We start from the raw sequence: 26,218 nt of genomic DNA, 5'->3' as shown, positions 1-26,218 counted from the left end.
AATGTACTACCTACACTGTTTTTTTTAGTTTTTAGCTTTTGTTTGTCTGTAATATGATACAGCAGTGGAGAAAGGGGTCAGTGAATGGGAGAGGGGGTCAATGGTGTCCTGTCCGTTCATCACTGGTCCTCCCTGTCGTCCCCTTCTGGTTCTCTTCCACCTCCCTCTGGGCCACCTCCCCCCTCCTCCCAGTTGTCCTTCGCACTCCCCACACCATACTTGTCCTCCTTCCCACTTCCATTTCCCTCAGTCCTAATTCTCCCCATCCTCAACCCTACTTTCCACCCAACCCCATCCTCACTCCCACTCTTACACCCACCTTCACTTCCCCTTTCATTGACATCACTCATCGCCCCCACCCGTCTTCATTAGCGCCTGTCCTCACTCCCTCCTGCTGAATTCTGTTTTGATAACAATCTTATCTGCGCATGCACAGTTCCCTTGGGTAAGATGCTGTCAGAATTTTACATGATGACATAGCGCTTCTGGAATTGTGCGCATACATGTTTGAGAACTGGTACAAATGCACAGTTATAAATGATGCTGGATGCCAGCAGACACTGTCCTATCGGATCACAGCCAGATCATGTGCCTCATTGTATTTTCGCCCACTTCCTTCACGCTATCATAGAATTTCCTTTCTAAGTCTCTCTGTCACTCTATCTTACACTTCTGCTTAAAGCCCTGCTCCCTGATTGAGCTTTTCATCACCTCTCTTATGGAACCTCTGTGTGTGTATTCAGTTCAATCATTAAATTTCTCTAAACCACCCTATGCTTCTTTCCACATTAAAATCACAACATACAGTAAATGCGAGTTATTGCTACTTTCATATGCATTATTGGTAATTAAATGCCAGATATGTTACCACAATGGTTACCTCAAATTCTGCTGCAAAACCTACACTGGTCTCCGCTGTATTTTTTCACATTAATACGCTTCAAATAGAAATTTGAATTTTGCTTTGCTTCAATTTTGTTTCTCTTACCTGATCAAACTGCAAGTCTTCTCCCCTTTGCAAGGATTTTGTCAATGGCTTTTCCTGGAAGAGAAAATGTTACAAAGGTTATTACCAGAATAACCCTGATAAATAACACCATTCCTGTGCATCGCTGCAAATGTGCAACAACAGTAATGTTGAAAACAATTTCCAGCTCATAAGATTTATCAGCAAATTGTTTGAAAGAGAGATGATGATGCTAAAAAGATCAGTGTGATGCTTTTGAAATATATCAAAATGTGCACAACGCAAAGGATAGTGCGTGGGATGATCTGGTATGATTTGGCACTGAGTTGGTACATCTTGGGACAGAAATATATTGTGAAATATGCAAAATGTGCTATTTTATAATTGCTGGTCTTGTGCTATCATTCAATCAGGTTGCAAGTATAGTGCTTTCTTTTGAACTAGGAGTGGTGATATGTTTTATTACACATTGGCTCAGTAAATGGTTGGTATGTTACAGACTATGAGTTTCAAGCGAACAACAGAAGCAGATCTGCCAACATCAAAAAGATATGCAAATATATAACTAGCCATAAAATTCGATTATTCTGCAGAGGTGTTCAATGAACTAGTTTCCCTATATTAAACCACCTGTATTCAGTCAGTTTTAGGATAATACAACATGCAGGGAATCTCATGCCAAAATTCTGTCCCAAGATGTACCAACTCAGTGCCAAATCATACCAGATCATCCCCCCATTATCCTTTGCGTTGTCTAAATTTTTTGGGAAGTTTCTTGAACGCTTTGAAAGCACACCAATCCCAGTAATCATCACTATCAAAGTGACAGGGTTATTGACAGCCCTACTAATGGCATTTGCTCATCAATAATCTGCTCACTGATGCTCAGTTTTGTCTCCAACAGGGCTCTCAGTTCACGACCTCATTATAGTCTGGTCCAAATGTAAACAAAATAGCTGAATACAAGCCAAAAGAATTACTGCCCTTGACAATAAGGCACCATTGACCATAAACGGTTTCAGAGCGCCTTAGGAGCACTGGAATCAATTGGAATTGAGCGATAACTCTCCACTAGTTGCAGTCATTGTGAATATAAAGGAAGATGGTTATAGCTATTGGAAGCAAATTATCTCATCCCCAGGGTATCTCTGTGGGAGTTCCTATGGGTAATGAGCAATGCCTAACTGTCTTCAGCTGTTATATCAATGACCTTCCTTCCATCGTAAGGTCAGAAGTGGGGATGTTCACTGAAGATTGCATAATATTTAGTGCTATATGTGACTCTTCAGATACTGAGGTAATCTGTGGTCCGGGTAACATCCAGGCTTTGACTGATGAGTGGCAAATAACATTCATGGCATGCAAGTGCCAGGCAATGAGCATCTCCAACAAGAATGAATCTAACCGTCTCCCCTTGACATTCAATTGCATTACCATCATTTAATCCCTGATTATCAACATCCTGGTTGTTACCATTGTACAGAAACAAATCAGAGCCAACTATGGATGTGAGTTTGCTCGCTGAGCTGGAAGGTTCGTTTTCAGACGTTTCGTCACCATTCTAGGTAACATCATCAGCGAGCCTCCGACGAAGCGCTGGTGTTATGTCCCGCTTTCCATTTATCTGGTTAGGTTTCCTTGGGTTGGTGATGTCATTTCCTGTTCTTTTTCTCAGGGGATGGTAGATTGACTTGGAGCCAGTGTGTTTGTTGATGGAGTTCCGGTTGGAATGCCAAGCTTCTAGGAATTCTCGTGCGTGTCTCTGTTTGGCTTGTCCTAGGATGGATGTATTGTCCCAATCAAAGTGGTGTCCTTCCTCATCTGTGTGTAAGGATACAAGGTGATAGTGGGTCATGTCGTTTTGTGGCTAGTTGATGTTCACGTATCCTGGTGGCTAGCTTTCTGCCAGTTTGTCCAATGTAGTGTTTGTCACAGTTCTTGCAAGGTATTTTGTAGATGACGTTTGTTTTGTTTGTTGTCTGTATAGGGTCCAATCCTACATTTTGAATCTGATGACATTTTTACTTTGGATATTAAAACTTTTGTCCTGAAAATGTAATAGGGTTGGCTTTATGCAATACTGTCAAATAGGGGACTCTGTATCAATTACCTCTTTTACACACTCCCAATTATTATTTTGATTGCAGTCAATGGAACTAAGATAAAAGCAGATGTTGAATAGACTGTCAATTTGTTATCATCAATCTTAGACTGTCACATAAAAGTCAAAGTTACTCCCAATAAATCTATACTGATCCTAAACACATCATGCATTATTGGCAGAAAGTACGAAGATTGTTTCATCAATTTGTGATTGATGTAAACAAAATTCTACAAATTCACTTGGACCTAACATGCAAATCCCTTCTCTTGCTGTTTAAGCAAGACATTAGCATTTCTAAACCTAGTAACTTAAATTAGGAAAAATGTAGGAAACTGTCTAAATGGTTGTGTTCTGCATCCCTAGCAACCTATTAGCACGCATGCATATTTTCTGAACTAACTGAGTGTGGATATAGTATTTGGAGTCAGATTGATGAGCATTCATTCAAAATCTAGTTGATAAAGCCATGTTCCTTTGTGGGCTAATGACAATCATGCACAATAGCTAAAACCTAGACATTTTGAAGTCAACCAGAAAAATCCATTGTTTTCAATGTTGTCTGTGGTTGCCATTTTCAACAGTTTCCTTGGTGAAATTCTCCCGGTCCCCGAGTGTGTGAGTAATGGCAAGACAGTTACAAAAATACCATGAGACTATGAAAACACCATTCATGATGTTAAGAACAAAAGTCCAATTTTTCACCCAAGTTTTGAATGGTGAGAAATGCACCTCACTAGTGGATGGCAAGAGACTCACTTGCATGTATTAACATCTTATTATTACCTATTCTCACCTCATTAAAAAGCCATGTGATATCCTCTCATGTGAAAGGGAGGGAACCCAGATGGTGACAATTCCCAGCATACAAGTCAGAGCAGGTACCTGGTGGCTCCAGCTTGCTGCTTGTTCCCCAAGCACTCCACAGAACTGAAGGTGCACAGTTTTGGTAGCTACCATCTGCACTCTCTTATGCACTGTTTGAGCACATTCTGGTATGTGTGCTCCCACATTTAACAATAAGATGTTAGGGTGTGTTGAGCTTTTGGGAAAGAGTAGCACTCCGTCAGACAGGGTTCTAACATGGTACAATGTAAAGGACAGGTAACCTATCTAGATCAATTTTTGTAGATGCAGTTGTGATGCTTGTCAATCAGACAAACTGTAATGTAAATTAGCAATATATTTTGGAATGTCAGCATTTAGTTTTAATGAAGTGTCACCCATGCTGTTTGTATGTCTTCAAAAGCTGTTTCTTTTTTAAGTCCGTCCCACTCTGTATATGTGAAGGGCTATTCGTGGCTGGCAGTGATTGTACCGGTGCACAACTGGACTTCAAGTCTGGTGCCAATGCCACACGATAGTTTGGCAGCAAGAGGCATGCATTCATAATGAGATGAGCAGCACAAATTTGAGAGAGATAACATACCACAGCTCGCAGACAGAAACCCTCCATGAAACTTCCAAAAACTGACATTTTGTCAATTATTAGTAAAATTCAGCCCCTTGTTTACATGAATTGCTACATACTAACCCAACCTTGCGAAGGACTGTATTTTAGGATTATGTAATATTAAAGCTTGATTGTTACAGTAATCTATATCAAAAGTAGCTTGTAGGATAATAAAAAACAAAAAAAAACTCAGTAGGAACAACCATGTGGATATGAAGATTAACTATAGATGCATATTTTTGAAACCAAGGGAAGTACAGAATTAATGCTTGAATGCAGAACATTTTTTTTTCAAGAACAGTACAGACAAATACCAATGATCACATCTTTCCAAAGTTACATCCAAATATTTCCAAAACAACACAGCTGCCTTCAAACTGCAAGTGCAACTTTTGATTCACATAAATAATCGAGCACAATGGGTTTGAATTAAACCATTTCAAGGAATGGCTTCTCCTGCAATCCTTTTCTAATGAAATTGTAAATTAACGTTTAAAGACCAACTAATGAACCACGAAGTAACATTTTGTAATGAGACTGAACATTAACAACTAGTCAATCAAGCAGGTGATGATCGTTCTGTGCGATTGTAATTGTTATTTTTACTCAAATATATCGACTGCTCCTAAAAGCCAACAACCTCACATGCTTGACTTTTTGTGGTCCATTGACTGAAGAGATATAGATTTTCTTCACAAATATTGTCATCAAAACTTGGGCAAGCTAGCAATTTGGTTCTATTGTAAACCACAGAAGCTGCAGAAAAAACAATGCTTAGTATTTAACACCCACATTCATTTTATATGAAATAAATGGATACATATATTGGGAAGTTGCATGCTTATCAAAAAAAAATCCATTTGTTGATATTAACAGACAGAAAATCAAGGGCATTGTACTTCTGACTTTCCAATAAGATATAAATTGTGGAAGATCACAACACGGAGTCATAAAAAATTCTACTTGTGGGTGTGAAACTGATCTTCAGTAGTACCAGACTGATTCCTGGGTTGGTGGGACTGACGTATGACGAGCGATTAAACTGGCTAGGATTGTATTCACTGGAGTTCAGAAGAATGAGGGGAGGGAGGATCTCATAGAAACCCACAAAATTCCAAAAGGACAGACAAGATAGATGTAGGAACGATGTTCTCGATGGCAGGGCAGCCAGAACTGAGCCATGGTCTAAGGAGATGAGATGAGAATAAATTTCTTCACTCAGAGAGTAATGAGGTGTGGAATTCGCTACCACAGAGAGCAGTCGGAACCATAATATTGTATGATTTCAAGGAGGAATTGTGTAGAGCACTTGTGGCTAAATGGATCAAAAGATATGGTGGAAAAGCAGGAGCAGTGGGATGATCAACCATGATCATAATAAGTGAGAGAACAAATTCAAAAGGACTAACTGGCCTATTGCTGCTCCTATTTTCTCTGTATCTGTATATAGAACGATAGTTAATTGGTAACTTTTCTTACAATTTATCCAATTTTCTTTTCCAAATGGGATACTAATTTCCAGACATCCATTCTACTTAATTTTCATTGATTACTTTTACTCCCCGATATTTGATGAGAACAACCTCTCGTCTTTTTTATACGACACCGGACAATGAATTTTCATAAATTTGTACTTCTACTGTGGAACTTTGTGTGTCAGAGGTGAATTTGTAAAATCCAATTTGGTATCAACTTACACTGTTGTAAACTCACCCCTTTTCATGATAGTGAATGTAACATTGTCGGTATCATGTTATGTTGAGATTAATTGCCTTTATTAAGTATGTTCTATGTAATCATTATATACAACAGAGAGAGAGAGGAAAAAAATTGGGGTTGGCATACAAACAATGGCCTCAGTTTCTAGACTAAAAATTGTTTTAACTGGTTTAGCAAAGCTGAGCCGTTCAGAACTGGATATTCAACAGTAATAAATGGTAATCCAAGTGACATCACAGATATTGCTGTTCATAGGTCTTGTCTGCCTCAAAAACGAAAACAAAAAGTAGAGAACATGTTAATAAAATTCAACTGATGCCAGAGATATATGTAATAAAGTGTTACTATTTGAATCTCAAGTTAGACCCATTCCTTGAAAATAAGTGCAGAATCACAGATTGTGCCCTGGAGTTGGGTTTTGTTCACATTTTATGCAGCACAGTGCAACCTGACAGCTGCCCAAATGATCAATAAAGGGACATAAGATTATGCAGGATAGCACATGGTTTAGCTAAACTGAAGCTCTTAAAGGCAGTTTTTCCCTCTAAAAGAGAACTGTACTGAATATCCGAAGATTGTTGAAGATTGAACAACACGGAGGACCAAGTCAGATCAGGATTTTGGTTAACAAATGTGGTGCTGGAGACACTAGTGATGGAGGGCAGAAAAAGAGGTCATGATTTGCCAGGGGTTCAGAATGCCTTCAAGGCAGGCCTTGAGAGAGAATGGAAGCTGGTGCCAAGAGAGAGAAATTCCCAGAGTCTGGCTTTGTGAACCTGGCAGCATTGCAAAAGGATTAAATTTGCTGGAATTTAGAAGAATGAGGGGTGATCTTACAGAACCTATGAAACTCTAACAGAACTAGATGAAGTAAATGCAGGGAGGATGTTAGCACTGACCAGGGAATCCAGAACCAGGGGTCACATTTAGGGGGTAAGCCATTTAGGATTGAGATGAATAAAAATATCTTCACTAGGAGTGGTGAGCCTGTGAAATTCTCTGTAAAAGAAAGTGGTTGAGGTCAAAACATCGACTATTTTCAAGGTGTTAGATATAGTTCTTAAGACCAAAGTGATCAAAGGAATATGAAGAGAGAGCAGAACAGGATACTGAACAGGACGATCAGCCTGACCATACTGAATGGTGGAAGAGACTCCAAAGACCAATTGGCATATTTGTGCTCTTGTTTTCTGTATTTCTATCTTTTAATGAAGTTTCATTTCCTTACATATGTGAATATTTGTAAGTGGATCTACCCATTAAATGTCACACTGACCAAACTACCAGCTTCTCACACTGATTACAACACCAACATCACTGACGGACCAATGACAAACATTTGTATAGTTTACCTTATGTATTCCCACATTCTGATGTTGCCAGTCCCATCTCTATCTCTTGCTATTTCTGCAAAACTCCATATAGGGGACTCATCATGACCTATTCAAGTGGAGTTAGGAGTCAGCAATAAATACTGGCCTTGCAAACAGTGGTTATATCTCGTGACATAATTTTTAAAAACTCAGCTCTGGCAGGCACATCACTCAAAACACAGTGTAAACACCAGCACCTTGATCACTCTCTCAGAAGACAAGATACCAGGAGAGAGGACTGGCAGATTCTTTGCATTGATCCTGGTGGGACAGATGGAGCTGCAAATCATGGGGTCTAATCCAACAAAGTCACCGTGATCATTGAGGATGAAGGCAAGTTACTGTACATTGGGGAAACCAAGCGGAGGCTTGGGGACCGCTTTGCAGAACACCTCCGCTCGGTTCGCAATAAACAACGGCACCTCCCAGTCGCAAACCATTTCCACTCCCCCTCCCATTCTTTAGACGACAAGTCCATCATGGGCCTCCTGCAGTGCCACAATGGTGCCACCCGAAGGTTGCAGGAACAGCAGCTCATATTCCGCTTGGGAACCCTGCAGCCCAATGGTATCAATGTGGACTTCACCAGCTTCAAAATCTCCCCTTCCCCCACCGCATCCCAAAACCAGTCCAGTTCATCCCCTCCCCCCACTGCACCACACAACCAGCCCAGCTCTTCCCCTCCACCCACTGCATCCCAAAACCAGTCCAACCTGTCTCTGCCTCACTAACCTGTTCTTCCTCTCACCCATCCCTTCCTCCCACTCCAAGCCGCACCTCCATCTCCTACCTACTAACCTCATCCCACCTCCTTGACCTGTCCGTCTTCCCTGGACTGACCTATCCCCTCCCTACCTCCCCACCTATACTCTCCTCTCCACCTATCTTCTTTTCTCTCCATCTTCGGTCCGCCTCCCCCTCTCTCCCTATTTATTCCAGAACCCTCACCCCATCCCCCTCTCTGATGAAGGGTCCAGGCCCGAAACGTCAGCTTTTGTGCTCCTGAGATGCTGCTGGGCCTGCTGTGTTCATCCAGCCTCACATTTTATTGTCTTGGATTCTCCAGCATCTGCAGTTCCCATTATTACTGTTTTATGTCAGTGCTTAACTCATTCCTGATATCAAGCATGAAATGTAAACTGCAGATGATGAGAGTACAGTAATCCTTTTCCTCCTCTCCCATCCGTGTTCTTCACTCCAAACTTCTCTGTCTGGTCTTTTTGCTTTCAGAAACCTAGGAATGCAGTTCTGGCAAGCCACAACATTCCCAAGAAGGGCAACCCCATCAGTGACAAACAAATCACATCATTTAATCTACAATAGCAGCCACCTATTCGGACACTAGCATAGAATCCACTGAAGGGGCCAGTATGGAGTCAAAATTAGCAGATAGTGAGTAACTGGGCAACTGTGGATGGCAGGTGAGTCAGCAGGAAAGTATAGTTTGCATAACTGAACTCCAGAAGGAAAGCTGCAGATCTGTACTGCTAGATTTACCAAAGATCTTAAATGGGGTGGCATATAAGAAAAAAATCCAACGAACAAGCATACTTAGATGCTTAGTATGTAGACATGTCTACCATAAAGCCTCCTGTCACTGTCCTGAAGCATGGAGGAATCATATTCTGTCATGGCTCTAAACTTGGAACCTGTCATTTTCGCCATGGGAGATGTAGCCAACTCCACGACAGCACTAACATGGAGTGACTGGAGCTCATCTTCTACTTCAGCACAAGAGGAAAACCACCCAGAATTTCAGTACTGCAACAGAATCTCATGACATGGGGTACTGTTTTCAGGCTCTGTCTATTGTACTGACAGCAGATCTCAGTGCTCACTGACGGTACAAACTCTCACAGCAGTTCAGCAATCTGTCCTCTAACAGATCACTAAAACTGAGTAAATTTCATCCTCTAGAAGTGGCAGTGCCACTGTTGATGTCCGCTCTCAAGAGGACTCTGTCAGTGCCTTGATTTCTGTAGTCCATACTGAGGCGGGACTGCTACTCAGTGGTCTTCTACAAGTCTCTACAAATGAAAGTGAGCAGTACAACAATTGATGTTCATGGAAATGGTGATGCACCAATTGCAAATACATGAATTAGGACACTTGGGATTCCTGTACCTCTTCCTATGGCCATGTGGGGCCTGCTGAACCACACATGCAATCAATATCAGCCTGTATCATTAGGAATTCCACTATGCTGGAGAAGTCAGGGTCCTTTCATGCTGCATCCCCCTCCTAGGCAAGAAAATTTCACTGTACACTATTGCTGTGGGTAGCCTGTATGAACTTCCATATGTTCAATGAATAGCATTGTGAACAATAACAGATATAGCTTCCATAAGACCATAAGAAATAGGAGGAGTAGGCCATTAGATCCCTTGGGCCTGTTCCATCATTCAATAGGATCATGGCTGATCCTACATTCCTCATGTCCACTTTCCTGCCCTTTCCCCGAAACCCTTGATTTCTATACTGTTTAACATCATTTCTATCTCAGCAGGGCAATAAGTATCAAAGACTCACAACACACAAAAGAAAATCTTCCTCAATGGCAGTCTTAAATTGGCACCCCTTACTTCTGATACTATGCCTGCTGGTCCTAGGCTTTCCCATGATGACAAACATTCTTTCAGCATTTATTCTGTCAAGCTCCTTAAAATTCCAAAATGTTTCAGGGAGATTACTTCCCATTCTTCTAAAGTCCAATGATAAAATCCCGACATTTTAAGCTTTCCTCATGAGACAATCGCTCTTAACCAGGGATTAACCTGGTGAACGTTCACTGAATTGCCTCCAATGAAGAGATATTTTTCCTTAAAATAAGGGGAATCAAAACTGCTCATAGTACTCCAGACGTGATCTCACCAGCACCTCATACAGTTGCAGTAAGACTTCCCTATTCTGTTTGGAAGGGTAGAAATACACAAACACTTAAGGCAATGGTAAACCTTGATGGATGTAACAGCAAAGCTGTCACTGCCATGACGTGAATTTCCAGGTAACAAATGGTGCAACATTCAGTGGCCACCTTTTTGTTGAATGTGAATTACTTCAGACATTGTTCCTAGACCAGACATAGCCAGAAATGTTCTTCCCAAAAAGACTTAATGGGGCTCTCTGTCAAGCTCTTCTCTTCCAACTCTGCAGAACTTTCCCTCTCTGCAGCCGTGGCTGTATCTCATGGTCATAATGGAGGCCTAGAAATACCACAATCACAATGTGTAAGCCTCTGACAGCAAAAGCTGCATCCTTCCCCAGCTACTCTCAAAAAAGCAATGCAAACTTGCAAATAATTGTTAAATAACTGCACAGAAGCCAGTATTTCATCACCAAGTTCCCCTTTAAGTTACTCGTGCACAGTACACTGGCTGTGACCCGGCCAGATCAGAGCCAGTCCTTGAAGTCAAGAGATTTACTGAATCCTTTGTTTATATCTGTCAGCCATGGTTCCCTGATTGCCAAAGTTAGCAACCTCACTCAAGAATCTCATAGTCAATATGATCTACCTGGTTTCAATCACTACAATTTGATTCTCTAATTCATGTGTCTGGAGGTATAACATTCAGTTGTAGAAGTATGACTTTTGGCTCACAGGTTAAAGTGCATTATAATTTTATCAGGTCCCTCAACATTTAAGAGAAATCCAGAAGTTTAGTGATTAAATAACAGAACTAAGTCACAATTAAACCATAAGTATCTTTTGGCTTTCTGAAAATCAGTTCAATTCTCCTCGTATTCCAGGTTTCTCCAAGGCACAAGATTTATAGGGATATTTCCATTAGCTTTTGGATTAGAGATGCTAGTGAATTCCAGGGTATCCATTGAGTAGCAGGTTGTTCTGAGAACAACGTGTGGTAGGATGGAGCTGGGATCAGTGGTGACAGAAGCCATAGGGGCAGGGTGGATAGATAATGATGTCAGTTTGGTAAGGTGCAGTGAGAAGACATTCCAGGCCTTATAGTGAAAATCCCTAAAAAAAAAACTTAACACAACTCCCACTTAGCCAACAAAATGTAAGATTTTGCCTTGAAACATGAAATAATAATCTGTATCCCTGATGCATCTGATTACCTTCTCTGCATTAAGGAACCCCCATGTTTACAAACTGTTCCCAGCTTCTTTTCATCTCAATTCCAAATGAACAATTTAAAGATTCTTGATGAAATAAATACAGAAATCTAAATCTACCAGTTCAATGAATGGTTATCCAACAGTTTCATTTCTATCAACTTTGAGCTTGTTCAGTAAGTACAAGTTACCTTTTACATGTAATTACTCTAAGCCTGTTTAGTTTGTATTTGTTAGTATATTGGATACAGTACTGCTACCCAGTTTCCCAAGCAAATGTATCCTTATACCTAATGTTTACCATTTCAATTCCTAAAACTAAAAGTAATATTCAAAAACTTGCAACTGTCTGGTTTATAATTCGTAAGTGTTAAATGTATATCCAAATGCCTGTTTAAGTGCCTGGTAAACAGCTTTAAAGTGAACACAAATCAAACAAGCTGGAATTAATTACATCTAAAAAGTAGCATTTACCTTGGATGGTCAGAGTTAATAGTATGAAAACACTGTTCAATGGAGGACCCATCTCTAAGCTTAATGGAGCTAGAAGGTCTACACTTACCTTAAAACATGTGAATTATTTATGAATTTCTCAGATGAAAATAAGTTAAAAGCCAGTTGTCAACAAGATAGTTTCTTGACAGGACCAACAATTGAGAAATAAGGCTGCGAACTCCATTTGAGATATTATTTATTTACACAGGTCACAGAATCACAGGCACTGTCTTGAAGATGAAACAGTTAGATAAAATGACTTTGCATTTCTGTTTAAAACATTGTTAAAGTATGTCACATTGCTATGGAGTTAGGTTGCAGGGAACTGACTTGGTGTGCAATGGATGTGCGTGCTGGCTCACAGAAATAAACAGCTTCAGTTTTAAGAACAGACAGAGACAGTGCAGTTCACTGAGTCAACAGGAAAGAGGTAATTGTTAGGCCTGCACCTTAAGCAAATAAAACATTAACTTTATTATTTAATGTATATAATGCAGGGGGAAGTTCATGTTCAGTTTGGTCACAAAATACATTACAGGAAAGAGACTAGAACATTTGCTTAGCTTGGAAATAGAGCAAGAAATTTATAATAATCCTCGGAATGAAAACTAAGAATCTGGAGAATGCAGTTAAATTTACATTGGAGCAGAGAAGTCCTTGGCTGTGAGCTTTTGAAGAAATATTAAAGGATTGCTTAGCCAAACAGTAATGGAAGGATCCCTTCAAGAGTTCACACCTCAGGGTATGAAACACTAAGGAGAAATTAAATTTAATTCTAAAGGGCCCTGGTATATCTTTGGGTTGGTTCTTAGAAAACCCAATGGATCTGCAAGAATAAGATAAAGGAACACCTGGGTGGAAAACAAAGAAGTAAAACTGAATTAATAGCCTATATAGTTCTAAACTATGGTACTGAGGTAATAGTGCCTCCTTTAAGTTTGTAACATACACAATAAAATATGCTCTGTTTAAAAATATAAAAACTTGTAGAATTATTCTTTCAGTTAATTACTGATTATTGCTCTTGAAACACCAATTGTTCCTATCAGAGAAACGTACCAGTACAACTCCCACAAATTCCGAAGCAGAAATAAGTCAAAAGCATATCCACCAGAAGCTGTTATCTAGTCCTTCAAAAATGCTAGTGCTGAGTCCTAAGTGACCAGTGAATATGTTGAATGGTCAAAGTTTGAAAGTAGGGCAGCAAATCAGTCAATAGGGCTGAATGATGTCATGTAGCTAGGAGTTCACCTATATGCGATTCTTAAACAGCAGCAGGTGTAAATTGCCATTCGCATCCAACATGTTTTGGAATTACAAAGAAGGTGGACCACAATTTTCTACATTTTAATTACTGTTAAATGCCAGGAATTTCTGCAAACTAATAATGTACTGAAGTGGTTACACATCCCCTTTGACTGTTGTCAGGATTTCAAAAACAATACAAGACCTTAAGAAAAACTTCAACCAATGAAATATATTTCTTTTTGGTTTCTGATCGATTTTATTGCTGTCTTCATTCCTAATTAAAATGATTCCTCATTTCCCAATTTACCATCTATTTCCTAGTAATTAGTTCCAATATCTTCTACACAACTTCCTCATATCACCCACTTTACATCATCCGGATCATCATCTATAGTATTCCAATGAATCACTGAGTAATATTCAGATATATGGTGGTAGAATATCACTAGGCTAGTAGTACAGAGGGCCAGATTAATACTATGCAGTCACTGTTTCAAATCCCACTGCCATTGATAGAATTTAAATTCAATTCAAAAATATAAAGAGAGTCTCATTAATGATACCATGAACCTACCATAAATTGTCAAAAAAGCTCATCTGGTTCACTGAAGTTCAGTAGGGAAGGAAATCAGCCATCCCCACCTGGTCTGGTCTACATGGGACTCCTGATCAGCAGAAATGTATTTAGGGGAGGTGGTAGTTTAGTGGTAATGTCACTGGACCAGTAATCTACAAGAAACCCAGATTAATGTCTGAATCCCTTTGAGGCAGAATTTGCAATCTGAATTCAATAAGAAACTTGCTTAATGACTACAAAGTAATCATGTTGATTGTTGTAAAACCCATCTGGCTCATTAATATCCTTTCGGGAAGGAAATCTGCCATCCTTACCTGAACTGGCCTACATGTGACTCCAGACCCACAGCAATGTGATTATTTCTAGCTTTTAAAGGGAACAGCAGTAAATGGTGACCCAGTCAGTAGTGCACAAAGGCCATTATCTATTTTTTAAAATAATATGATTTATTCTTAATTGCCCTCTGAAATGGCTGAGCAAGCCACATAGTTCAAGGGAATTAGACATGGGTCACAAGCTTATTTGCCACAAAGATTTAAACAATCTGTTCAACTGAATCTGCTGCTTCCATTTGTCTGCTTTCCACAATGCTAAACCTTCCCCTCAGCTCCTTCAATGTAGACCAAAACTTGTATTTTTTTCCTCATTATTTCCCTTCATGTCACCTCCAGATGGTCCATGATATTCATTCTTTGCTCATTTGACTCCATTCTGTAGAGTGAGAAAATGGGCACACAAATTTTCTAGTCCAACATCTCTTTTAGGTCACTGTGATACTCAATTAAATTTTAATACAATTTAACTAGGTCATATCTATTGTACAGAATTACTCACTCTGGTATGTGGTTCTTATGAAACAATCTAACAAGAATAATTAGCCATATTCTGAAATCACATGAAGCACAAATTGATGGATGAATTATAACCACAATGCTTTAAAATTACATTCAAAGTAGACTTGTGCTACTTCACACCAAGCAGTTAATTTTTCTAATGCAGGCTTTGTTATACTAAAGCAAAACCTCAAGCAGATAGCCAATTTCCCTGTCTAATTTTTCATTGAACAAGAAATGTGCCGGAACTTCACTAAAGAGCAGAAATATACAGCAATATAATAAAATTGCCCAAAAAAGGATATTTCAAGTTTCTTGTTAAGATACTCCTTATTACGTGCCAATTGACATAAAACGAATGATCCTGTGAACATTTTCTTACCAACAGTCTAATGTTGTGTTTGAGCTAATAATACTGACAAAAAAAAGTTAAAGTGGGAAGAGTCATTTTAACTAGGAAATAAAACATTATGGGAAAATTACATCGAAGATAAAGCAAGGAATGTAGAAATAGATGAAGTCATACAGTGTTTTAGCTTTTATTAATAGAGGGATCGAGTTCCGGAACCAAGAGGTTATGCTGAAGCTGTACAAAACTCTGGTGCGGCCGCACTTGGAGTATTGCGTACAGTTCTGGTCAACGCATTATAAGAAGGATGTGGAAGCTTTGGAAAGGGTGCAGAGGACATTTACGAGGATGTTGCCTGGTATGGAGGGAAGGTCTTATGGAGGAAAGGCTGAGGGACTTGAGGCTGTTTTCGTTAGAGAGAAGAAGGTTGAGAGGTGACTTAATTGAAACATATAAAATAATCAGAGGGTTAGGTCGGGTGGATAGGGAGAGCCTTTTTCCTAGGATGGTGACGGCGAGCACGAGGGGGCATAGCTTTAAATTGAGGGGTGAAAGATATAGGACAGATGTCAGAGGTAGTTTCTTTACTCAGAGTAGTAAGGGAAATGGAACGCTTTGCCTGCAACGGTAGTAGATTCGCCAACTTTAGGTACATTTAAGTCGTCATTGGATAAGCATACGGACGTACATGGAATAGTGTAGGTTAGATGGGCTTGAGATCGGTATGACAGGTCGGCACAACATCGAGGGCCGAAGGGCCTGTACTGTGCTGTAATGTTCTATGTTCTATGCTCTATATGAAGTCAATATACAAATAAAGGAAAATATATCATAAGTAATACCAGATACGAGGAGCAATTGTAGTAGAAGAGGAAATTAAATTGGTTAAGTTATTAGAAAGAAAAGACATAAATAAAGGAACTAGAATCCAGAAATCAAATTGAGTACCTTAAAGGGTGCATGGGTGACATTGGTAAGGTGGAAATTCAGCTTTTCTGATGGCACTTAAAATTAGCCATCACTTATTGAAAGGGTACAGTCTATCTATGGACACAAGAGAAACACTCACAGAGGGAAATGGGTGCGATTTGAACAGGCTACTGTAATGAGAAGAATGCAGCAATCATGGGGATCTCAATCCACATATGCACTAGTTAAAGTTAATTAGCGCTAATGTTTTGGCCAATGAATTCTTGAAATACATGCATGTGATTTTCTACAGTGGTATATTGAGGAACAAACAGGAAAAAAGGCTATTTTTGACCTGTATGTGCAATGTAAAAGGGGATAATTAACAACATTGTTGTAAAGGAGGCTTGAGGAAAGAGTGACCATGATAACTTAGAATTTTAGTTAAGATCAGGAACTTAAATCTAAACAAAGGAATCTGTTAAATTATGAGAGAAAAATTGGCTGTAGTGGATTAGGAAATTATATTAGAAAGGTTTGAGGTAGATTGGCATTTAACACTTAGAGCACAGTTACATAGTTTAGAACAACAACACTTTCTCTTAATGTATAAAAACTAAGCAAGGAAAAAATGTTTCAACTGTGATTAACAAAAGAAACCAGGTGTTGAATTAGATGAAAGGAAGAGGCCTCTAAATTTCAGGCTTTTAAATTGAATACTGTCAATTACATTCTTTTTAAATTTAATAACCAATCTGTTCTGACATATTGTGACATCTCTGAAGCAGGTGGGATTTGAACTCAGTCTTCCTGGCCCAGAGGCAGCAGTACAATTAAGGTATACTAGCCCCAATTCAATTTTTCCAGTATATGTACATAGATTAAAGTCACCTGTGATTATTGCTGTCCCTTTATCACAGGCATTCAAAATTTCTCCTTGTATACTTTGTCTCACATTCTGGCTACTGTTAGGGGGAGCCTGTAGACTATTCCCACTAGTGACTTCTTTATTAACTGAATTCAAACTTCACAATCTACAGAAGGTGATGCTGAAATGAGTTCTTGTTCTACTGCAATCCATTATTATAGGTAGGCCCAAATTGCAGTGAAGGAGGGAATGCCAGGATTTCAACGCAGCAACATTGAAGGAACGGCAACACATTTCCAAGTCAGTATCAGGAGTGCCTTGGAATTGAATTTGCAGGTGGTGCTATTCCCATGTACTTGCAGCCCTTGTCCTTTAAGTTGGAAGTGGTCATGGGTTTGGAAGGCACTTGTCTAAAGAGCCTTGGTGAATTTCTGCAGAGCATCTTGTAGACAGACACAAAGATAGAAATTGATGTTGCTACTTGACCACATCAGCTAATAAGTGAGTTAGTGAAAAAGTGGTGCATCAAAATTAAGAAGTAGCCACCAAAAATCAAGAAGGCCTCAAGAAGATTCCAATAAAAGCCTTTAAAAATTTTGACTTCTGCTTCCACAGTTGTTTTATTACACATACACCTGTTATCCCAACTGAAGAACCAAGTAAGGATATCAGGATCAGTTGTGTGTTGGTGGCAGGATGGTATGGTGGGAATGCACACATCTAGCAAAACTATTACATCAAGAAGGAAGGAGAACTGCAGAATCACCACGGTAATTATTACAGGCCGTGACATTCCAGGTTTCTGACACTTAAAAGCTATGAGGGAGATCCAGATGATGCTGAACCCCAGGAAGATGAGGGGTTCCTGGAGTCGTTTGTCAGGCAGCAATATCCACTTCGATATCATTGGTTAGCATTGTATGAAGATCTGACAGAGCTTTCTGAGGGTTTAGGCACCCTGTTATGGTAAGTGTAGCCCACAGAGGACATGAGCTCTGCGATCTCGGTCTCTTTTGAGCAGTTGATATCCTTCCATTAAAAGATTGTTAATTTTCATGGAAAAAACACACCCAGCAGCTCAATTAAGGATTTCTAGGCCTGCATTAACACTCACTAGCCCCTGCATTGTTGATGCTGTGTGTTAGGCAATACCAGTGTGAGGAAAGGACAAGACATCTGGAGTTCCAGTTAAGTTCTAGTTTTATCTGTGGTGAGAAAGGAGATCTAAGTGAAGCCCATGTTGATAGATAAGTGCCATATATAGCCTTTGCACAACAGGCAGTAGCCTCACACACCTGCACAATAAAAACTCTCTTTGCAAGGTAATGAGTGCACAGCCATAAGGAGAGAAGCAAGATCATTAATGTCATGAGGCAGCATTAACAAGAGAAGCCCGAGCTTTAGGTTAGTGTCCCTTAATGGCATTTTGAGGCTAGACACATATATAGGCATTCTGCATATTATTTGCATTATTTCAAGGGCCTCTGTCAAAACCATAAACACACAGCTTAACTGCATCAACTTGCATTCTGATGACTCTTATCTATTACTGGCCAGCCTCTTCTGATATCAACATCCGTCCCTTTCCTTCAGGTTCTCCCCTACAATTACAGGACTTAAGAAGTTAGACATCACAAGTGGTGAATGCTTCTGAGAAGGAATCTTCACACTCCCTCTACTGTCAAGTTCCAGTTTAAGTACTCACACTTCAGCTAAGATAGAGAATGGGGTAAAGAAACCTTTAATAGTGCAACTGCTACCACTAGTGAGTGGAGTCAGTTTGCTAGAGGAGAACAACTTCTCACTACACTTCTAAGGACAGACATGTAGGCTTTAAGAAGTTGAGAACAAAATCTATTTTATACAAGCAGTTTAATCACACGTTGGAAGGTAAAACACTAACCATGCTGTAGCCAGATCCACATTTATGCCAGTGCAGGTGGTACATTCCCTTCCTAATGGAGGAGCTCAGAGTTCAGTTCTGGAAATAAAATATGCATCCAAACTACCAACATTCAAACTTTAACGAATGAACAAATGTCAAATAGAAGGCTGAAATTGTACACCTCAACTCACTACTTGGGTACTTCATGACAGTGATATTCTGAAGAAGATGCTTTGTCCCCATGTGTTTTTAAAAGAATCTTAATTTTTACCTGACAGCAAGAAATAACACTAGTGTTCTTTTTTAATATAGGCCTGTAATAACATTTATAAGCAAAATAGCCAAAAGCATTTTAAAAAATCTGGCTCGGAAAATAAAGCTATCAAGAATCTATACATTTTACAGACCTTTTTTTCCCTCCAACTTACCAACGGTTCGGCCATAATAATGCGAATCTTTCTTTCAGCTTGAGTAGTAAAGTTGGCAAACACGCTTTTTAAGACATATTCCCCTGACTTAATATCAGGGTCAACATTTATGGGCATCATGGTTGGTGGTCCTCTATCACCCTGTAAGCTGCTTGCAGGTGTTGCTGATGGTTTGATATATCCGTTGCCGACTGGAGAAGCTGGGGGAGAAAAGCCACAATATTCGGTAAGCTGTCTGGAAAACACCTTTAGCATACAAACCTTTCTTTTAAATTATGTTTTCAAGATTGCACTTCATTAATATAACAGGTAGCTGCAGTCAAGCATCACTGCATCTAAGCTGCAAAGTAAGTGATTAATACATTTACTTCTAAAAAAACTTGCCCAATATATATCATCCAGCTGTATTTTCTGGTGAAGTATTTAAAAGCTTGAGCATTGATATCTTTTAGTGCAACAGTAAGAGAAGCATTCAAAATGCTCCTCTTCCATATATTTTATCCTTATCGAATCACTTGCTTCATGGAATAGGAATGTTCAGTGAAGTTCAGGTTAAACAGATCTGGCTAAACAGCATTGCTTTTGAAGAGATGTAGCAACAGGATTTACCAGATATTCAAAGGGACTAAAGTTTGAATTGGATCAGCCTTTCTTTTTTGGTTTTCATGCATTGCTTTGTGTTAAAGTTAACATGCTGGCACAAAACAGCTCGTTGGTCTCTTGCACTGAAGTGGAGGTTGAAAAGTGGTCCACATTGTTTATGTTTTTTTTGCTGTGACCTAAAAGTAGCGAGTGAACAGAAATCAATTGCATCAGTTACATTGGCTTTGATTTTCATTGGGTAGATTTTCAATCCTGTTGAGAATCTGACAGCCAGATCATTTTTGGACCCAGACCCTCCAAGTCCACAGTGCTAAAATGCAATTTTATAACTGGCTTGGAGGCAAGCTCAACGTGCAATTAGGGATAGGAGGTGTGAAGTAGTCCTGGAGGGAGATATTATAAGGCATATGGCTGTCAGTACTGGGCTTGCCACTGTCCAGAGGAATGGAGCAGGCAGGAATGCAGCAGTCTTATAGCCTGATACTCCACACAAATATGTTTGCTCCTCAGTAATCAATCTATTCAGCTCAAGCAATGGTAGCTTCTTGTCGCTGTTCGAACACTTCAAAATAACTATCCTTCCTTACCCAAGATATTTCACAATCAATACTAATAATACCTCTCTTTACTGCACCTTCCCAATATACTGCACAGCTGTTGGAGACAAATATGTGCCCAACTCTTCACCCTTACTTACTTTTGCTGTTGCACCAAAAGATATCAATGCTCAAGCTTTTAAATACTTCACCAGAAAAGAAAGCTAGATGATATATATTGAGCAAGTTTTAGAAGTACATGTATATATCAGTTACTTTGCAACTTAGATGCAGTGACGCTTGACTGCAGCTACTTGTTATATTAACGAAGTGGGACTTGAGCCTGCGTTGTTTGCTTCAGGGGTAGAGACACTTCCACTGTTCCATCAGAACTTTGAAAATTTATAAAAATCACTTTTTCAGACATGTTATGACACGGTTATGTAGCAGTTGGAATTGGAGCCCAGCATTTCTAGCCTAGAGATAGTGCCGCTACTACAGTGATATAAGAGTGCTTGTCACTTTGTTTGATTTGCTCAAAATCACCCTGTTCAGACACATCTCCTAGGGAGGTCAGACTTGAACATGGACCTTCTGATCCTAGAGATAGGAACACTACAAGGTGTTTCTTCTAATTTTCTTGCTGGCTTTGTGGACCTCTGAGATCTATGCATGGCAACAACTTCCTGAACCAGAAGTCGATGCTGTAGTTGACAAGCTGAGGCCAATCGCCATGGGCTGAGCCTTGGAGCCACTGCACATACACAATTTAGAGGGAACATTGGACACTACTACTATCCTACCAGAACCCTCTATTTGTTTTAGAGTTGAAAATTCAACTGTTATTCTGCAGCTTCTTAATAAATTGATTGGAACTGTGCAGTGGGTTCCTCAGTGCACTCCCTCTTGAAAAGAATTCCAGCACACGATCAAAGTGTTGGAAGACTAACATGCACTACATTCAGCATATACCTGCACCAGATCACCTCTATAGGCAATTGAAAAATTAGCTTTGTAACTCATCCGCCTAGCAAGAATGAAGTGAGAAATTAATATTGTAAAATTCAACAATTGCCCCATTCTGGCCACTTGTCACCTGGTCCTGGTTTTTAAGAGAGCAACTCGTTCAAGCCAAAAAATTCACCTTGACAGAAACTGGTGGTTGTCTGATGTCACTGGGATGCCAACATTCTTGAACTGAATCAGAAAGAAGACCAACACAATATTCAAACAGCTTAGCAAATTGTTGTGAGATTGACCTCACAAAGTACATGGCCAGCTGCAGCAATATCTAAACGGACATCAATCTGCACTCTTTTGGATTAACAGAATCTCTGTGTTCCCCTAATTACTGCATTTGGAATCAATTTCAATGGAATTTAAGGCTGACTGTTTTTTACAATGGCTAAACCTTAATGTTACTTTTACCTCAAGGCAGCAATCTTCCTCAATATTGTGAAATACTAGTGATATTTGTGTGATCAGAATCATTGGTTATGCTTATATTATGTAGATTAGTAATTTTATGTGTATTAATTTTAACCACAATGTGGTGGATTTGTAGTTTGAATATATCCATGCAGTAAAGATTTTCCTGTGTTGTCTAGGTGCCCTCAGGACTGAACAGTAGGATGTATTAACAATGTGAGCATTAACCATAATTTTATCTCCTTCTTTTAACGTCCCAGAATACAGGTGCTGAGCAACATGGTCACTAATGCATTTCAGAGTGCTGGTATGAGGTAGACCACAGATGTTATTTGGAACATGACAGGGGCAAGTAGTTTGGTACCTCAGAGACATTGTCATAGATTCAGACAAGTATAGTGCATGTAGCTCATAGAGCAGTGCTGGTATTTATATAATGAATCCCTTGTTGTGGGAGAAGTACAAGTTCATTTTTAGGTCTAGCATTAATTGTTAGTGCTTAGCTGACAAGAGTAGAAGCTTGAGGGTGGGGGTGAAGGTGATGGGATAGGTTAGATAAGAATGAGGAATGAATGACATAAACCTTTAGCTATTCTAACACCTCTGTATGAGTTTTACTAAAGGGCTTTTCGAAGATTTACTTAGGGGAACCTCTGATTTATAACATGCATAAGATCCCAATCACAGAGTAGATTAAGTTTAAAGTCACCTTGCTTATGGTGACTGGGAAAGGTAGGAAATCACTGTTTAGATCAGAAAGGTGGCAATTTCAGTGGAAGAATATGTAAGGGAAACTTTGGTTCCAGTCAAGGTGGGGCATGCAGAAGGAGCTGGTGGAACATATGCCTGCACGGTAACAAGGTTGGGAGGAAATTTGAGAAGGTGCCATTATTTGACATATAAACAGCTGGTAGATGACAAATGGCAACATAAATATGCTTGGGGCGGTCTTTTTTGGGAATCCTAATTTCTCTACTATTACAAAAGACAGACTTTGATTGTGTTTGGGACCTGGTTTAAGATATTTTGATTGATGTGTTTTTTTCCCAACCCCTTTTAAAAGCAATGAATACCTTCAAGACTGTCATTTTCTGACCCGGTTCACAATTTTACTGGTTCAGGTCAAGATGGTGCTCTTGTCAGCGGTCAAGGCAAGATTGAGTTTGGAGATGCATAACAGTGGTGAAGATTAATTTTGGACTCAGAGCAGGAGGGTGTATGCAAAGGCACACAGGACAACCTTAAGAATCATGCCCAATCAAAATTGATTGTGCAATGAAAGACACGAATACTGAAAATACTGAAAAAGGCAAGGAAAATTCTAGAAACTAAATTGACCAGCATTTGGTAATGTTTTGTGAATGGAATTTTATTCTCCAGTAGTCCCAGTAATGTTTATTGTTTCCCTTAGCATTTCTGTGACTAAACAGCAGCAGACCATTTGACGGATTGGCAATTCTTAGAAAAAGGGCTTCTTCCTAATGGAAGTAGCCATAAGCCAACTAACAGCTCAAGGGTCACTGAATCACTGTGGGGTGAACCAACTGATCAGAGTAGGCTCTGTCAAGTCTTTACTGCTGGGGACAGCATCACCTCATCTGCTTAGACTTCTAGATATAAAACAGAAAATTTTAACTTCCCAAAATATTCAACAATCCAATAGTGAGAGCCGTAGAGAACTGTGTATAGGTCAGCTGAAAGAGTTATAATAATTAAGGCCTATACATTTTGCTGTGCCCAGTGATGCTGGTTAAAAATCAACTAGAATATAATACTACACCACACCTCCTATTTTGAAATTTAGTGGACTGTATTGCCTAATGTAATAGAATACACTTCTTCCTGGTAATTCCTAGAGTCAGTGATTAGACACGTGGAACAGAGGAAATAAAAACAAAGAAACAAACTGAATATTTTGGATCCAAAACAATACTTATGTAGAACTGAAAATTCCAAATGTTAACATTGTTTTCCTACACATGCTGCCAGAACTGCAATATCTCTCTTTATTCCAGACTTGCAGCATCCCACAGTACTTTGCTTTGGATTGTTGTCAGGGTCTCCCTTTCAGGTTTTATTGATATTTGTTAGGGGGTGGTGTAACTGAGTGGGAGCAGTGAAAATAATGATATACTTAGGTTAAAGTAGATAAGCCAGATAAGCCCGATTTTCCACAGATGTAAAATACAATAAACACCGAAAACCTAAAATGAAAACTGAAGTCCCTGGAATCACTCAGTAGGTCTGACAGCATAAACGGGCCTACATTCCTGGCTTCATTGAAGGGGTATCAAAACAGTGTTAATGGGTGCATTAAGAAATTAGGAGGGAAAATGCAATAAGATGCTTACCACACATCCTTCCATCTCCAAGGAAATTCTCAGGAAGAGGAGGGAATGAAGATGGCTGCTGCAGGGAGGTAGGTGACCATTAGGACAATTAAGGCATTTAATTGACCACTTTGGTAGCAATGCCAAACAATCACCATTGGAATGGCTCCTACTTAAATGTGAAATGTCAACCTCCTGGGAGGCGATAGAACAGCTGGGGAGTTGGGGGGGTTTGAATTCCAGATCTGTTTTATATGTAAGATATTAATTCATTGGAGGCAGTTTAGAGAAGGTTCATTAGGATCTTCCCCAGTATGGAGGGATTTTCTTATGAACAAAGGCTAAATAAGTTGGGACTACACTCATTGAAGTTTGGAAGAAGGAGAAGTAATCTCATTGAAACTGTATAGGATTCTTAAGTGGCTTGACATGGTGAATGTTCAGAGGACATTTCCCCTCAAGGGATAGTCTCGGACCAGAGGGCACAGTCTCAGAATAAAGGGGCGCTAATTTAAGATGAGATGAGAAGGAATTTCTTCTCTCAGGGGATCCACTCTTTAGAACACCTTGCCACAGAGAACTGTGGAGGCAGAGCCCTTACATATATTCAAGCCTGAGATAGATTCTTGGTCAGTCGGGATTCAAGGGTTACAGGTCGTCAATACCATTTTTAAAAATACGCTGTGGAACATTGCCGCTTATCAGAAATTATTTATGCAGCAGCCATGATCCGAGTGAATGACGGTGCACGTTCGAGGAGGTCTACCCTGTTCCTATTTCAAATAGGCTTCTTTTTCTTTCATTTCAACAGCAGTGAGGACTGAAAGTGCAGTTCTTTTCATTCATACAGTAATTCAAAGTTGCAGACTTTCAAACTTACATTTCACTGTTTCTTTTGATAGCTGGTTCTCTTACAGCTTTGAAAATACTTATATTTTCAGCTTCACCACTCTGCTACCATAATACAAGTGATGGGTGTTTAAGTGGTTGCCTCTAACTGCACACAAAGACACTTACTGTAGAGATAGAAATCACATGAATGCATCAAGCTAACCCATACACTTGGGCATTTACATTTCTCCAAACAATGTTGGTCATCTATGCTATTTTTAATTACAAACTGTGGAACACTGCCGATAATCAGAAATAATTTTTGGCAGGAACCTGAGTTGCTCTCAGTTATTTAAATTCAAATCTAATGGATCTAAAACAGTTGCAACGTGAGGCCTTTCAATCATCTTAATGCAAATAAAATTGAATCAGACAATTAAGATCCTGTTTTCTCACAGAATTCTGCTGTTACTAATTCATTTGCACTCGCATCGCACGGGTAATTTGATACTGTCAGGTGCTGGATCTTTATTTAGCACAGCAGCAGCTATCAACACTAAAGAAAATGAATTCATTTCATACAAGCTTGGCAGACCTGAATTCAATCTCCCTGGGTAAATATGCTGTTGGATTCCTTTCATTGACACATCCATTTATATACAGTTAAATTGTGCACTTAAAACTATAGCTTCTAAAGTTGGCCCACAAGATATCAGAAATAGCAGGAAAAAGGTTTTGAAACTTTACATCCATCTATGGAATTAAGAGGATTTCATTTTTAAAAACAGAAATCAACATCTAATTAAATCTAATTGTAGCTGTTAATATTCCAAATCCAAAAATTACCAAAAAGGAACAGTAGAAAACAAATCAAAGCAACCTTTAGGCCAAAGATTCACCTTTGAATTTGCACATAACTGGTGCAAAGGCAGCCACTGGATAATTTGTTTTTAATTTTATCTGCATTGCTGTGATTTAAAACTACAGATGTATTCACCATATCATTCCAAAGGCCAGGGTGAACAGTTAATTTTCTAATTCAAAGCAGATATGTAAAATCATTTCATTAATTTGAAATAATTTACTTTACAGTCTTTGGCTATTCCACAGTTACACTGTAATATTAGTGATTCATTTTATTGTTTTATGGTTGCTACCCTATTTCGCTGGATAACCTTGAAACAACTTCAAATTTTCTTTCGTTGCCTGTA

The 26,218-nt window shown here is 39.3% G+C and overlaps 1 protein-coding gene across 7 annotated transcripts in view; it reads right to left on the bottom strand.

Moving 5' to 3' along the window:
• Positions 1-26,218, bottom strand: part of LOC125453068 (protein furry homolog) — a 301,124-nt gene that overhangs the window by 224,957 nt on the left and 49,949 nt on the right. For all 7 annotated transcript variants that reach the window (XR_009445855.1, XR_009445856.1, XM_059646706.1 and 4 more), the window contains exons 2-3: positions 19,280-19,479; positions 989-1,042 (exon numbers count right to left, since the gene is read on the bottom strand). Coding sequence is in view for 5 of the 7 variants with exons in the window: in XM_059646706.1 (XP_059502689.1) it covers positions 989-1,042; positions 19,280-19,479 (254 nt within the window). In the remaining 2 variants the exon portion in view is untranslated. The remainder of the gene's footprint in view (positions 1-988; positions 1,043-19,279; positions 19,480-26,218) is intronic.

Source organism: Stegostoma tigrinum, chromosome 6, assembly GCF_030684315.1.
Source record: "Stegostoma tigrinum isolate sSteTig4 chromosome 6, sSteTig4.hap1, whole genome shotgun sequence".
NCBI classification, from domain to species: Eukaryota; Metazoa; Chordata; class Chondrichthyes; order Orectolobiformes; family Stegostomatidae; genus Stegostoma; species Stegostoma tigrinum.
Note: the sequence above shows the minus strand (reverse complement) of the source record. Positions and strands in the feature narration are given on the sequence as shown.